Genomic DNA, 17377 nt, shown 5'->3' on the forward strand with positions numbered 1-17377 from the left:
AATGGTGACCTTATACTCACATGGCCATGTGTGTTAACCTAAGCGTACATTGATATATTTTCTAAAAACACATTTGAAACAATAAGATCCTTCCAGAAGCCTGAGATCGAGACAGGCAAAGCTGATTCAGGTTCCCAAATTTAAGAAAGTTAGGTGGGGGGGGGGGGGGGGGGGGGGGGAAAGAGAGAAGCTTCGTGCTTCAGGCAGCCAAGACCTGGAACCTTCTCCCTATTGCAATCAAAAACAGCACATCCCTGCTCACATTCAGGAAAGAGGTTAAAAACCTGGCGGTTTACTTCTTAGGTAGAGCACTATCCCCCGGCAGACCTTGACATTACATCGACTTAGCGCCAAGACGCCCATGGGTAATCGTGCGCTTTATAAATTCACAAATCAAACAAATCAAATCATATTGCACTTGTGTACTACCTTTAAGAAATGTACCCATGCTTATAAAGGTATGTATGTATATTACACTGTGAAAAAAACAAAGATACAAAAAAATTAATTACAAAAATACACCGAAGAGTAAATGGAGGTCACACTGTGGCATAATGAAGGGAGGAGAGGGAAATCCATTTTAGCCCATTTTAAAAAATGCATCACCCCGGTTTCTTTAAATAATGAGGGCTGATAAGGCAAATGAAGAAAGGTCAACAGGGCTGAAATGTTACCTTTGACAATGCCCAAAACAAAGCTTTGCCTGGCCATAGATAATATAAGCAAAACATCACACAAACTTTCCTGCAAAGGGGTCAATTTGCTATCCTTCACAGTTGGTGACAACTTGGACCGACGGTCTCAATAAATTGACTGGTTAGAAGGTTCAGCAGGAAGCCAGATTGACATCCACTACTTCCAAAAGGAGATCCAAATCTTAGTTCTATTCATTATCCATGAATGTAGGTGTAATTGTGGAGGGTCAAGTAGAAAACTTTGTCTGGCTGCTGGTACAGCAGGTAAGTTTAAGAGAAAGTTAAGTGGAGGTTAGACAATCAGAGACCGTAATCTGGAGGATCAGACTCTCCAAGCCTAAACTGGGACTACTAGAATTAGCTGTTCCTGCTCCCTTCTGAATTTTATTATGATTTGCGAAACCCAAATGTAGTATCAGAATAAAGGATTGCAGACAGCTTCGTTGGTAAACGTTACGTTTATTCCATCGTACACGATAGGTCGTATTACTTCAAGCCCCAGGTTGAATCTGCCGTTCAGATTCCACCCGGTTACATAGAATTCAGAACATGGAATTTACAATGCAAGTTCTCACATTAACATAACTAACACGCTCCACTTAAAGATATACTTACTACGTTACTACACATCTTTCCCCTTCAAAAATTGAAGAAAACAGAAAAAAACAAAGAAACTAATCACAAACAAAATCACTCAAATGTGATGGTTTCTTAATAACTCTACCACGCGCAGTTCTTACACTATCAGATGTAACACACCCCTCTGTTGTTAAAGGGGTTCTAATGCACTCATGTTGAGTCAAATTATTAGAATCAACATGACCATTAGAAGAAACCTCCCCAAAAGAAGAAGGTTGAAATACATTCGGAGTGAAATTATCAACAATTGAATCATTAAGATTTTGCAAAGAACCATCATCCATGACAGTTTGAGAACAAGAAGTTAAACAAGAATCACAATCCAACATCCACCAAAATAATTTCTGATCTGGTATGACATCAATCTCATTAGTTGAATTTTTACTCACAGCTAAACGATTCATATGCCAAATTTCACTGTTGTCAAGAACAACTGTATTATTGTTAATTTTAACAATTTGATGTGGTTGGCTAAACTTACTACTTCCTTTAGGAGTTTTTTTAGGAAGTTTAACACGTACCCACTGACCAACACAAAGATTACACGGTTTACACCCATGCTTTGAATCAAAATAAGACTTATTTTTACGTTGAGACAACTCAATATGCTGTTTGATATCATCCCAATCTAAATGAATACATGAATTTCTATTCATCCAACTTGGATTCTCCTTAGAAAATGGAATCCTACTCCTCATAATGGAAAAAGGACTACACCCTATCGAAGGATGACTAGTAACTCTATAGGACCATAACATTTTCTTTAACTCATTTTCCCAGGATAAATTAGATTTGTTAGACAACTGAATAATACCTTTAATTACTCTGTTAATCCTCTCCACAACACTATTTCCAGTCGGATTATATTGTGCAGCAAATTTTTGTTCAATTCCAGAAGCACGCAAATATTGTCTCATTTCATCAGATTTAAATTGCACACCGTTATCCGTCAAAATACAGGCAGGAAAACCTTCTCTAATGAATACAGAATCCAAAAATGTAATTACAGACTTTGAGTTTATGCGATCTTCCAAAGTTAACTCAAACCACTTTGAAAATATATCCACTAGTACAATTACATATTTAGTGGAACCATCATGCCATGAAATAGGCCCCATAAAATCCAAACTAAGTTCTTGCCAAGGAGCCCTTGGACAATGTACAGGAAAAGAAGGAGGATTAAGCGTTTTATGAGTTTTATCTGCAACTTCACAATGTACACAATCTCTGACCAAACGTTCTACAGCAACGTCCACACCAGGCCACCAATACAAAGCTTTAACTCTCTGTTTAGTTCTAGTGATACCAGAGTGACCTTCATGGCACAATTTGATAATCTTTTCTCTTAACGATGAAGGAGGCACAACTTTATCACCTCTCAACAAAAATGCATCATTAATACTCAACTCATTCCTGACTTCCCAGAATCCTCTTATTTCATAAGTAATATTCTTTTTGTCCACAGTGTGCCAACCCGCAACAACTTTTGCTTTGATTTCTTGAATAATAGTATCATCATTCTCAGCTGCGGACCAATCCGATTGTTCAATACATCCCTGAAAAATATCTACAAAAGAAACACTGGCTACTGAAAATTCATTCCAAGGATTGCTATCCAGTTCGGTTAAAGGTAGAGACATTCTACTTAGAAAATCAGCAGTTCCATTTTGAACACCAGGAAGATACTTAATAGTATACGAAAAATCTTGTAACCTCATAGAGTATGGCAATCCTAGCAGTAGCTCTAGATAACCCTTCCGTAGTAAGAAGCTTGGTCAAAGGTTTATTTACAATGCAAGTTCTCACATTAACATAACTAACACGCTCCACTTAAAGATATACTTACTACGTTACTACACCAAAGCAGAATTGGAAATATGTACAAGAAGCCAAAGTCCCATGGAAGGCAGAAAACGCAGAGATGACATATAGGTCTACCATGGGAGTGCCCCACTGGGAAAAGCTGGGATGTGCCACCTCTGGGTGTAGATGCCACTTGTGGTCAGCAAGAAGATGCCTGCTGTGTTTCTCTGGCTTGATGTCGAGGGATCCCTCCAGATGACTGACTCTCAGGGAAACACTTTGAAGTAGCAGCTTTTGCTGTGGTCTCAGAGATTCCAAACAGAGGTCCAGAGACCCTATTTTCCTTGCTTGTTGCAGTACCACAAGGTGGTTGAGTTGTATGTTATACCCTGGACTGACTTTCCTTGATTGAAGGAAAACCCCTTTTAGGCCCAGAAGGCGGGCTGCTCCATAAGAGTTAAGGGGTGATATTGCTCCACAGGAGATCAAAAACCTCTCTAGAGACCCCCTCCACCCCAGTGTCGACACATGTCACCACGGTGCAACCGGAGGCAAGAACGGTCTGCGATATGTCTGATTGATGTCTGCAATCCAACCCTGAAGGTCGAAAGCCACCTTGTCAGACACATGGAGTCTGCCAAAAAAGGTAACCCCAGTGCTAGGTTCACTACACTTCCAGATTACATTGAAGGGCTCGTGGGTGCCAAATGGCATGAGGCACAAAATGGAGGAGTAACGCAAGAAGACCAAGAGCCCCAGTACCAGGACGGAAGCCCTCGACTGAAACACTGTGATAATAACTGAATGTGCCAAAGTCATTTCAAGGAGGGAAGGCCTTCAGGGCAATTGTGTCCAGAATGGAACCTGGATGGGACATCCTCTGAACAGGCCAAAGATGGGATTCAGGGAAAAGCTGGGAATTGGACTCACTGATGTAACACCGCAAGATGGTATATGGGGAGAAGTGTATCCCACAGTCTACAAAGATGACCTTCAAAAATTCAAAAGAGCGAAAGGAAGTTGCAAAGGCAGAATTGAAAGTGGTCTGGCCCTTCTACAAAGAGGATATACTTCCTTTGGGACTGCAGGGCCAACATGAATACTTTCTGCAGTCCTTGAGGTCAAAGGCCCACAGTAACAACTTCTTTTTGAGGAAGGAGTTCTAGAATTGCCTCAGGGCCCTCCATCATTTTTGGCGAGCAGGAAAAACCAAGAGCACTAACCAATCCTCTCTCTTACATGGGCACAATTTGGATCACCCCTTAGCGAGTAGCATCGGCACTTCTTTGGAGAGAATACTGAGCTCAGAGTGTAAATTGGAGGACAGGAGGCACTGGGTGTAGATTGACTAGAAAGGAAAGAGCAGAGCCAACATGGGCAAACTGGAGGGCCGAGTGGAGACAGGCAATGCTGGATCCTATCACCTACTAGTATGAACTGTTCGCTTGTGTGCAAACTAAAGAGGGTTGGAGGTGGTGCCTGGAGAAGAAAAGGGATGAGGAATGAAGCTGCTATTCTTTACCTCATCCTCTGACGACACCACTGCCAATAGGAGTAGGTGAATTTTCTTTATTTTAAACTGTGGTAAGCTGGTGTGAAACAGCTGGCCACCCCACCTGCTTCTGCAGATTTTGCATATGCCTGCCCTAAATAAAAAACAAAAATGGCAAAATGCAGGTAGCATGCCCTGCAGCACAATAATTCCTCATTGTACACAATGAGAAATACATTTCTGCAGAACAAGGAATTCCTGTGCCATCAAGCACTGTCAGGGATCAGACGTTGTAATTAGCTCAATTGTAATTATATGAACTTAATTACACTACATAAGACACTTAATCGATGCAAGTTTCCCAGCAAAGAAGCCTGTGTGTGGCACCTACCTCGTACTGCACCAGGAGAACCCTGCAGGCAGACAATGTACAGAGGCTTCCCTTATGGGGAAGTTGCTTTCACAAGCACAGTCATGGGTATGGGAAATGTATTTATCTAATTGCAGTTATTTTAGGTAAATTTGTTGCCCAGCCTCTCACAGTGCTCTTGAAAGGAACTATCTTGAGCTTTGGTTTTCTTCCCCACTGGTGGAGCAGCGAAGCAACATTGATCCTGCATCACAGGCTGGAAAAAAAGGCAAATTTTGCATGTTTTGACATTTGCCTGAATTTTTCACCTATACGTACTAGCTGCTTGCTACACAGGATGCTGCATAGGCTGCCATGGATGGTAAACAAGACCCCTTGAGTAACCCCTGAATTTTCTATATTGTTGAAGGAACAGATGGCCATAAGCATTGTGTAACTCTCTTGAAGCGATCTAAGGTTGAATCATCTTTGCACCAAAAAGAGTAGCCCCATCAAAGCACATAACCTTCTGTCAAGCTTAGATAACTCTAGAGAATCCAGTGGAGCACCTTCAGGCATGAAATCTTAGTGATGTTGCTGCCAATTGAACGAGTAACTGAATCAGTGGTATATCCAACCAAGAATGCAGGATGAAGTTTACAGCATCCCGTCTGTCTTGTACTATCAGTTGAGCACATCTTCAGACGATGCAGATAAAATCCCACATGCCATATCCGAAAGGCTATGTGTATAACTACCTAGGAGCCAAACTAAATTGAAGAATACAGTGCTAAACTGACAAATACATTTTTTTTGTCACTAGCATCATGTCTCTTGGATTCCACGTCAGGCAGATCGGCTGGGGAAGAGTTTGGATTGAACTCGCTTGTGGAACACAAGGCTCCCTGACTTTGGGGTGTTGTGTCACAAATTTAGGATCACCATGTACTGATCGGTTACATCTGGCTATAGATTTAACTGCCGGGGCAGAGAATGGCTTGCATCAAGTTGCCAAAAAGTAGGTCAGTCAGGGCTCTGCTGGATGCCAAAATGGAATTGAAGCAAGCGGGCGCAGGCTGCAAACTTTCCGTGAGGAGGTTAGCCTTCGTCTGCTTATATAGTAGTGATAATTCTAGGACTTGTGTAGGTATCGTAGCTACTGGCGTTTTGCAAGTCAAGATAAACTTCAGCATCTGTGTAATAAGATATGAGCCCATTATCGGTTTCCTCATCATCATCATCTACACCACGAGGAACGAGATGAAGGGCTTGAACAGCAGCTGTATCAGATTGAAAAATTGCCTCCATCCACCAGAAAGACTTCTGACAAGGCACCAGCAGAGTCCTCATCAACCCATAGTTTTCATTTAATATTGGCGTATCATACACAATCTCTTGCAAGGGAAGGTTCCAGGTCTGAGGTCAGAGGCAGGGACAGATCTGGAACTGGTGGCAGAGCCAGCAACAATGAAGAAACAACCGGTATGTCCTAAAGGAAAGGGAGCAGAGGCATGGACCCATGCCGATGGCACAGCAGGCTTAATTTGTGATGGCCAGTCGGTGCCAGGGAAGGGCCCATAGGGAAATGTCTGACTGTTGGCCTAAACAAGCCCGCTGCACCAGAAGGTGTGGACGAGGGACCCAAAACTACTTTGTAGATCTGCAACATGGCCTCAATTTGCTGTGGATTCGAAAATTGCTTAGGACATTTGAGGCAAATTAGCTCCAGATTCTGCATGAGGGCAGAACTGGAAATGCCAATCGTGTGACTCTCCCTGGAGTTGAAGCCTCTGCAGATTGAAGAGCTTAGAGTATGCTTCCTGTTCCTCTTCTTCAACTTCTCCTTTAGACTTCGACTTTCCCGATGAGGATGAATGGGATCGCTCTTGCTTCTTGTGCTGCTCGAAGTAGAGCTTGGCCTCCTGTTTCCCAGCGGGTTTCTGGTATACCTGGGAGCATTTGTAGCATGATCTGTAGTCCTGTTTGGTGATGAGACACCATAAAAAGACATCATGCGAGTCAATCATTGACATTACTTTCGACATGTATGATGTCAATTACTAGATTTCTAAGCAAGTAATTCAATTGAGCAATGATGGGTCATTTTAATGGGATTCACTTTTCCCCAAAGTCCCAAATCTAACTGGATTCCTTCCATTGTTTGCCAATAAAGGCTGAACATATTGCAGACATATTTCTTTGAATATCAATCCCAGAAACCTGTCATCCACTTACGATTTAAAACTCCCACTCACCAAAATCACTCTTAAAGACGAACCCTTGAGAGTGGTTCGAAACAGAGCATTTTTCTCCAGTGGATTACACTAGTATATTGATCCAAAATGTACATTGTTTAAAAATCATGGGTTATGTTATAGCAGTATGTGTTACCACAACATAAAATCTTTAGCGAATGTTGAGAATTTGTATTTAATCACAAACCCATTTATACCTAGACTTTTTTCATCCATAGCACATTGGAACAAAAACCATCATCAGTGCAGTTAGAGGAGTCGTGCGCCGAGTACTAAAAGGAGTACTCCTCCCGAGTGCCAGAAATCTACTTGCCACTGGATAATTTGTAATACACTTGTAGCACACCAGCCAAGGATCCAACATCTACAATACTTCTGTGGTCAAACATCACATCCAATGCTTAATATAGGGTGTTCCATCAAAAATGCCACTGCCTCTATGTTATCTATGGAGCGGTGTATAAAATGGAGTGCCTCAACATTGGTTAAATGACACTAAGTACAATGATATTGAGTTTTCGGTTTTCCACCATAATGCAAAGAAACGTGGAAGATGCCACTTTGGGGTACAATCTAGTAAAAAGAGCAATAGCAATGAAGTGGGGGGTGGCGGGGTGACCATCGATAAGGGCCTGGACGGCCGATTTAGATAAGTGCATGATTGCAGAGAAAGAAGTATTTAAATCTCGAGGATGTCCCAAGAAATGGGATAAAAAAATCGAGTGGGTGGAATGTATATCGAATGCATATCGAGGAGACCTATGTATATCCCCAACGGTCGAAATGGAAATGTCCAGGAATAATAATTACGCACTGGAAATTGTTTGATTGTATTTTCGCTGTTAAATAATGCACACCGGAGGTAATGAGGTCAAAATGTGTGCTTCGTAATGTTTGCGATGATTGGAAGTTTGTAATTAATAAAAAAACTAAAAAAAGTGGAGGAAAAAACTGTAATTTTAATTCCTGAAATTGTAGTCTTTTTGTCAGGTCCCTCTTTGCATTTACACATTTAACTGCCATAGGGTCTTGTCTTAAATACCCTGGGAATTATTATTTCTCGGAAAGGTGACCTTGCTCCCAAATTACCCCACCGGCTGATCCCTCCCTCAGCTACAAGATTTTGCATATTAAGCTGCTGCCTTCAGATTGGTGGGTTTAACACCTTATTGTCCCACTGATATGATTCCTCTTCTATCCCCCACCCAATGCAGCGCATACTCCATCACTTTACTGACATCCTCAACTGCTGCCCTCTTACTGCACCTACTCACTGTGTGGTTATATTTCCAGAACCTCTGCACTTCCACATCCCTTATTGCTCCACCAGTACAATCACCCAGTCTGGTATCACCACTCACTGCTAGCACTGCCAACTGCCACTTCCTCCTCCTGAACTTCATCTGTGACTTGAAAAAAGAGATGCCCTTTCGATGAACCCTTCCTGCAAGTGTGGAACAAGCACAAACTTACAAGCAATAGTTTTACTCAGAGCATGCAGAGCATAACAGCTGACCAACTCCCAGCAGCTCAATCGGAGAACCGATTTAGCCAAGCAGCAGGTCCACTGCATTGCCAAAGTACTGATGGGGGTAGAGGATATACTGTCTTCAAACGCAAAGATTGTGTCCAGTACATGCACTGGTCAGGTAAATTGAGTTCACTTCCTCACCCTGTCTAAACAAATCTCCAGAGCCCTCTTTCACTATCTGTGCCAAATACCTCAGCATCCCTGGAGTGCCAGAAACACTGATCCCATAGTTGTTCCCCACAGCTCTTTAGCATTTACAACTGGTATCAAGATGTTCAGGTAAACTGGGCTGCAGCGGAAATACGAGGATGCCCGTGAACGTAATACTATGAAGCAAAAGTCTCTGCTCATCACTTAAGCTACCAAACACCTCTGTGTATATTAAATAGCAAATCATCTTCTCTGTGAGGAACAGTGTATTAAAGTTAAACAAAAACATCAACAAAATTCAGACTGAAAAAATATATGATGTAAATGTGAGATTTGTGCAGTGGCAGTGGCTGAACTGCAAAGGGCTCATTGTAAAAGCTAGATGCCGGCAGTTACCTGGAGCTCCTGAGATTTGTGCGCTTGCTCCTGTTTGATCTTGTTCGTCATACCCTCCTTCATTTCATCCAGGATAGCATACAGGGCATCAAACTCTTCATCCATGTCTGAAAGAACTTTGGTGGAATTTGTCTAGAAAACAGAAACATTGAAGTTCATCTGAAAGTCGCTAATAACTATAGAAAAGGAAAGTAGGCCATACAGAGAGAGCACAGGTTTCCACACTTACGTCTACAGGTCAGGCCAATATCAACATCAATTAAGACATATATTTTTTTTTAATTAAGATTTTTGCAACAGCATACAGAATAATTACAGTCCAAGAATACACTGCCATAATATTCCTTGTTATAAAGAACAACATAACAATTGAAAACAGAAAAATAAAGTGGTGTCAATTAAGACATTGAAGTAAACTCTACATATTGGACTCATTTACCATGTGATCATTTATGCACTGAATCCCACAATGCTACAAAGCACCTTTTGATTGCCAAACACATAACTAATTGAAGGGCATAAGATCAATTAGACAAAGAGTGAATTGCACAAAGGATTCCTGTTTGGAAACAGCCATCGGCTGATTTTTCATTTATTTACATCTATCAAAATTCTGCTTTTGAGGAAACCTCGCTAAACCTGTGATAAGCAATCTGAAAAGACAAACTCCCTTTGATGCCTGATAGACATTCCTAAAGAGGAAAGATCAACCGCAGACCAATGAAGCAGCCTGTAGTTTCAATGATACTAGCATATTGCAGCAATGAAGCACATCTCTCAATGTAGGTTTCTGTAACAGCCAGGGGATCCCAATACAGAGCTGCAGCAGGACTTGAAGACCAAGCCAAGCTCAGAAGATGCATCGTTTGCCTCTGAACATTTGTACACCTAGGCCAGATAAAATCGAGGCAGACAGGAGCTGTAATTCCAGCACATAAAGTCATTCATATGTTTTTAATAATTTTCGGAAGGAATTCAAAGCTTGTTTATGTAAGCCGCATGAAATTATAGAAAAAGGTGCTAAATGCAGCTCTGACGATCTCACATTGCCTAAGAGCACCAATCCCAGAATCCTAGTCCCTTGTAAGCAGTGCAACCTGGGTAAAGATTTGACTAAACCAAGCACCGCCGACACTAAAAACCACAAGAGCACATTTCTAAAGGCAATTTGCTAAAGTGGTAATATAAAAATGGCAAAATGGGAACACGTCTACAGCGTGGCAAGCTGTTGTGGCATAGGATGAGGCTCTTTAATATAGCTGCAACAGCAACTACTTATAGCCAATTGGAATGCGACCATCAGCAAAGGGAATATTAATGAGGTTAGTAATGGGGTCCATTAGGTCATCGAATCAGACCTTCCCCAGCTGTCAGAACAGAGACGGACATACTCGTTGCAACTTTAGGAGGGAGTGTCTATTGTAAGTGGTAACTAAGGAAAACAGTAAACACTGGGCTTGGAAGCTGTCACCCCATCAGTGGATGGCCACGTGCGACATCAGCTAGTGAATTCAATAGCTACACAAGTGCTTTCCATTACTGCCTCAAGTCATTAAAGAGAAGTACTACTCACAGGCAGAAGAAGACATGCATAGAGAGTTGACAGATGTTGTAGCACTACTAAAATCTAATTTAAGAGAGGAAGCTAATCCCAACCTGTATTCTTCCCTTTTCCATAGGTCTTTTTTATAAAGGTTATTAACAGGTTTTCTTTCAACACCCGTGAACTTTGTGACGTACTGGTTTTGTTAAAAAATACAAGAGTAACAATACCCCAAGACCCTTTGTAATTCTTTCATCGGAATTACAAGTTGTTTGTTTAGAATGCAGTCTTGTTTTCTTTCTCAGGCACTTTTTAGAAGGAAAAACTTGAATAAATGTGTGTGCAGATAAAGGCCTTGAATAGGTGAGGAAAAACGATTCCTGCCCTTTCTTTGTCCATAATTTATAAACCCTTGCGAATTTCACACAGGGGGGGAAAAATCACTCTCTGAAGTTAAGCTGCTTTCAATGGAGGTTTCAGAACCTCTGTTGTCAACAAAGCGTCACTGTCGTCTGCTCAAGATGTTAACCATTGATAACTGCCTACCCTGCAATTATGGGCCTGAGATTAAATGCATGACATAGGAATGGGCAATTAAAAACTATTAGCACTCGACAACAGGGGAACAATAAGGCTATATTAGCACTTGCCTCAGAAAGAGACCAATTTACATTAGCTGTCAGAGGGGAGCCAAGGGTGAGTGACAGACAAAAAGAAACCCACCTACCTGTACGCCTTTTAATGTGTGGTTCAGGGTGTCGATAAAGTTTTGGATTTCATCATTTTTATTTGCGAGTGTTGAGATTATCCTCTGCAGGGCTTCCTAAAAGTACAAAAAAGTAATGCATATTTTATATTTTACAAATTTCTTATTTACATTTTTTCCAGATCACGAACCAATTTACGTAACCATTTCCACACAAAACGTATTATTATTACAGCTGTTTGATCATCACCCCTCGAAGTGTAACCACAAACCATGAATTTACGAGTTTTCACTGAGGATTTAAGAGTTTAGTTTTGAGATTCTCTTTCCAGCAGTTTACTATCTGGAGCAGTACCACACTCACTACCTACCAGTCATTCTCCACTGCAACAGTGCACAGCCAGAATCTGTTCAGTTTTGCAAAGAAGCAATTGACAGTAGGTCTACAAAAACATTGCACAAAAGAAGTAAAAACTGTATGGCACTAGACAAACATAAGCGACTAGGAACTGTTGTATGTCGTTAGTATTCCTGTATTGTGTTCCACATTTCTTGTAGTGTTCTGAATGTCTTGTTATGATTCTAAATTATGGTTCCACACTTGAAATGTGTAGAGGTTCTGCTGGAATCAGTTGGTGCGGATTCCTCAGACTGCTTGAATGCATTCCTGGTCATGGGCTTCTTATGGATTGTAAAGAAAGTTCTTCTCATCTATAACAACTGCCAGCCTCATCATTTTTTTCTCATGCTAAAATTTGGTGACGATCTGGTCTTAAGGTGCCCACCGATTAACTCTATAGTTTGACAAACCCTATAGACGGTACCAAAAATCTCTGAGGTGCTGGATTGCTCATGTGCCTTCAATCGGACCTGTGCTGTTATATGCAGTTGAATTTCCCTGTGCCTTCAATTTCAGGAGCCCACTGTCGAACTTTCATGTAGCCTGTACTGAGAGGCGTATAATAATTGGGCTACCATGAGGCCATTGTGAGGTGCATTTGCGTTCGAAAGAGACACTCACTCGATCTGATGGTCTGCGCTTGAGCGGTAACTGTGTGCATAACTGTCTCTGTTGGAGTGACCACGATTGGGCTACCATTGTGTGCTTACCCTGTTACCCTTATCAGGAAGTAGTGTTTCTGATCGCCCACAAGGCAGCGGGAGAAAACATGTAACATTACACGTAGGCGGCCATCTTGGATTGGGATAGTTTCTATTTATATTGTTTAATATTAAAATAAAATATTTGTGCAGGCAGCTTTATTGGATTGGGAACCTCTCCTATAAATCAAGGGCGTATCTGTTTACCTTAAGTTTCTCATTGTACAATACACTACTGTACACTTAAAAAAATATATAAGTATATTTATGGCGCATAAGGGAAAACTTATTTTGTCATTATTTTCTGCAACTGTTCCAATTCTCCTGTCTCCAGTGTAAACTGTATTATCAGACCGCTAATTCACCAGGTCTAATATCAATGTAATTTGGATATTCTTCGAATTTCATCTATACTTTTATCATCATGGCTTCCACTCAACATGCCCCACAACCTCCTACTTTTTTACAACTATCAGGAAAACCAGATAGAAGATTAAGAGAGTGTCTGTGCATATTTGAACATCATTTGGTTGCCACTGATGCTACAAATTCTAATGCTCCAAGAGAAACAGCAATTCTCCTCAGTCATCTTGGTCACACTGGACAAAGAATGTTTTAATAATTTAGCCGGAAGCTGAAGCAAGACTAGGCCAATTTGGTGTCTGGGATGTTTATGCAGAGGCCAAAGAAAGAATAAGAAAGCAGTTTTCGGAAACAAGTGCGCTTTTAGAAAGACAATTTTCTTCAGAAGAAAGCAAGAAAGTGATGAAAGTGTTGAAGACAGTGTAGCAGCATTAGACATACGAGCCTCTACTTGCGGCTTTCTGTTGAGACACAGATCAGTTTGTCGTTAATTGTCTTTAAAACAAATTCAAGAACATCTCACTTGCAGGAATCCCACTTTGAGTGAAACAATTGACATTGCGAAAAGCATTGAAAGATCAATAGTTTCAACCAAAGCATTATCTGTTGGTGAAGGTCCGTCACCATTAACTTATGTGAGTGAGGCAGGAGCTGAGAGTATGATAAGCACTCGGAGAAAGATCTCACAGAAGTGGTAATCGGGAAAAAATAACTGATACTTCTAGATGTGGATTTAAACGTTACCTTAGGAACAGCAAGCACAGCATGCCCAGCTATAGGCGAGAAATGTAATATTTGCAAAAATGTAGGTCATTTCCAGTCTGCATGTAGAGCTATCAAGTTTGACACAAAGATTAGCAACGTGAAAATTAATGAGTGTGAAAACAGGTTGAATGATATTGTGGTAACAATTGATTCTGGTGTGAATGTTTTAGAAATGCTGTAAAGAAAAATTAAAGAACCAATATGTGATGCAGCCACTGGAGCATTACTATTAAGGAAATGGCTCATTCAGTGGCACCTATAACTACCCTGGCTGATACCACATATTTTAAATATTGGCCGAAGGGGCAAGAATTACAGCACACTGATGTGAATCCAAAGCCTTTTGGAGGGTATGATATTGAAATGCTTTGATTGTTCATAAGTTCTCTTAAATGTTTAGGAAGGAGATTTGAAACCAAAATCTACGTAGCTTTTAAAGGACGGGACATCATTGTGTACATGGAGTTAGGGAGGTAGGGTCTCAATTTAAAATGTGCTTCAGGTGACCCAGTTGTGTTGGTTGATCTTCCAGTTCTCACAATCAATGTTGATGAAAATGTGTCAAAAAATACTGTCACAAAATTCCGAGGATTTTAACATTTGGGTTGGTATGATAACGGGTTCACTCATGAAATCAAAATCAAGGTTAGTTCTCTTCCAGTGATTAATAAAGTTGGACCTGTGCTTTTAGGAAAGTCTCAATATTTCTTAATCACTGACTTACATTCGGCATACCATCAGATTTCACGCTCTAAAAATTCTCAATATCTCAACACATTTGTTATACCTTTTGGTGCTTATAAATATGTATCCTTGCCTTTTGGACTTGCTTCACCAAAGGTGTTTTCCAGAAAGTTATGGATGTTTTGTTTAGTAATGTGCCAATTGTTAAAGCATTTCAGGATGATATCCTAATTTACATTGGGGATAATGAACAACACTTGACTGCTCTTCAACATGTTTTGAATATTTACAAGAGCAAAGGGGTGACAGTCCGACCCGAAAAGTGTAACCTTTTTACCACAGAAGTGCAATATTTAGGGCGCACTGCATCATCAGAAAGCATTCGTCCTAATTTTTGCAACTTGAAGCTATACAGAAAGCTCCTCCACCTTTTGATTCAGGTACCCCAAGCTAATTTTTAGGGTTATGTGAATATAACGCCCGCCTTTTACCGGAATACGCCATGGTAGTACAACCTTTGAGATCACTACTCAAGATAAAAATAGTTTGATTGATCATCATCTGTTGGAACAGCTTTTAATACACTAAGAAACTAGTCCTCAAAGCCCCTGCTGTACAGCCATTTGTAGCTGGATGTGGGTGTGTCAGTGTTGATGCTAGCATGTCTGGTGTGGCGAGATTTTAGGCAAAATGGTGAATGGAAAAGAAAGTATGGTGGCTTTTGCCTCCAGGTCACTCAGGAGTGCAGAAATGAACTACAGCACCATAGTGAGGGAGGCATTAATTAGCACGCGTGTGGGCTGTTCAGAAGTGCAAATCTTAAATTTGGGGGGAGGGGGAAACGTTTTGACATTTTTACAGATCATATACCTTTGGGTTAAGTGGCAATGGTCATAGAAACACCTCTGCTTGATTAATCAGACTTTTGTCAAAACTCCAAGAGTATGATATTTAAGTAAAGTATGTAGCAGGTGGAAAGAATTTTAGAGCGGATTGCCATTCCAGGATGCCCCTGAAAGAAAGCTGTGGGGGTGCTGTAGATGAGGATGATCAGGAGTGTGTAGAGGCACTTGCAGATGCAGTGAGAGATTGCAAAAGTTTGTTTTCTGAATCAGATTGAGTAAATGCTGCCAAATCGGATTAAGTTCTTAAACAGGTGGTTAAATGTGTTAGGGAGTGTTGGTCTTGTGATAGGTGTCTGACGAACAATCTTTTTTTTTTAATTAACATTTTTATTGGCATTTTGTAACTGTTGATAAACGGTACACTACACTAAAATGTAATACACGGTTTTTTAACCCCTTCGATGCTCATGACGGAACGGTTCCGTCATGAGCATCGGTTGAGCTGTGCTCATGACGGAACCGTTCCGTCATGGCCCCGCCCGCGCTAGAACCCTTCAGCACCGCGGGGGAATCCGCGCAGCGCTGAAGGGGTTAAGGAATTATACAGGAGTTGTTTACCTTTCATGCTATTCAACAATTTTGGTCTCTTACTCATGGACAACATAGCTACAGAGAGTTATATTACACGTCACATCATCTTTGGCCTCGGTCCTATTATTCACTGACTTCTGACGATTCCTCCTAGGGGGCTCACAGATGTTGCCCCAGAAATATTCCATTTGCCCCATATCCGAGTCCATTTTTTGGGGCACCCCCTGTGGACAGACTGATTTCTCTGTTATCATTGGGTTGTCCATGTCACAACACCATTGACGATGGGTCAGAGTCAATCTTGACAAATAATCTTAAGTGAATGCGCAGGTAGCTTCAGAGCTTACCGGAAAATGGGATTTGTTTATACCACCAGTTACCTTACCTGCTCACAGTGGACACTTGGGTGTTTCACCCACATGTAAAAAATTACATCCATTTTACTGGTGCCCAGATATGGATGTTAAAGTGTGTAGGTTAGTGGATACTTGCTCTGATAGTTTAGTCTCAGATAAACACACTGCAAGTTACAAGAGAGACCTTTATGTCCCGTACCTGAGGGACCTTGGGAGAAAGTAGTTTTAGATTTTTCCAGACTTTTATTTTTGCTTCCTAGATAAATCAGATTTTTGGTAGTGTTAGTAGATTGCTATTATAAATTGACTAACTGTCCCTTTGATGATTCGACTACCACTAAAAATGCCTTGAGATTTCTGTAAAATGTGTTCATGGTAGAAGGTCATCCTAAATACATTGTGACTGACAATTGGACACATTTTTCTTCTCATGAGATGCTAAAGTTTGTACCCTCACATGGCATAAAGCATTTGCAGGTGGCCCTATATAGAGCAGGATCGAATGGTCTAGTTGAGAGGGTTAATCACATTTTGAAAGAAGGGACACAAATAAGTTTGTCTGCTGGATTGTGGGTGGATAAATATCTTATGGAACAAATTTGGTCTTATTTGAGGATGACACACTCCACTATGGGGGTTGCTCCTTTTAAATTGTTAAAAGGCAGACAACCTAACATAGGTCTTCTTCCTGATTGGTTAAGTTTCTCAGTATCAAATAATGTGGATGATTGTGGAGTTGATTAAAAGGAATTGGAGGTCTGAGGTTTACAGTAAACAGGAGAAGAGTGAAACATTCTTTGATAATAACTAAAAGGATTATGATTATTGACTTTGAGGTAGGTCAGTGTTGTTAAAGGAGAATCTAGGTTTTTCTGTTCCTGCAGAAATAACCAAGGTCTCTAAAACGTCTGTTCTTCTGTGTGGAAAAGGGCAGTGGAATAAAAGTCATGATTTACCTATTTCTGTTAACCAAGAACTAATTATTATGCAAACTCATATTCAGGGGTATGGTGGTAATGTTGTCATTAATGATGATTCTATGTTGGAGACGGTTTTTGGTCTTGGAGCTGTTCCAGTCTTGTTCAAAGAAAATGGCCCCATCATATCAGACAG

General features: G+C 40.8%; 1 protein-coding gene across 3 annotated transcripts in view; it reads right to left on the reverse strand.

Annotated features, from left to right (window-relative positions):
• The window catches only part of FSD1L (fibronectin type III and SPRY domain containing 1 like), a 405036-nt gene that overhangs the window by 282784 nt on the left and 104875 nt on the right, over window positions 1–17377 (reverse strand). For all 3 annotated transcript variants that reach the window (XM_085641301.1, XM_085641300.1, XM_085641302.1), the window contains exons 2-3: window positions 11581–11676; window positions 9311–9442 (exon numbers count right to left, since the gene is read on the reverse strand). In XM_085641301.1, coding sequence (XP_085497427.1) covers window positions 9311–9442; window positions 11581–11676 — 228 coding nt within the window. The remainder of the gene's footprint in view (window positions 1–9310; window positions 9443–11580; window positions 11677–17377) is intronic.

This window comes from Triturus cristatus, chromosome 2_2 (genome assembly GCF_964204655.1).
Source record: "Triturus cristatus chromosome 2_2, aTriCri1.1, whole genome shotgun sequence".
NCBI classification, from domain to species: domain Eukaryota; kingdom Metazoa; phylum Chordata; class Amphibia; order Caudata; family Salamandridae; genus Triturus; species Triturus cristatus.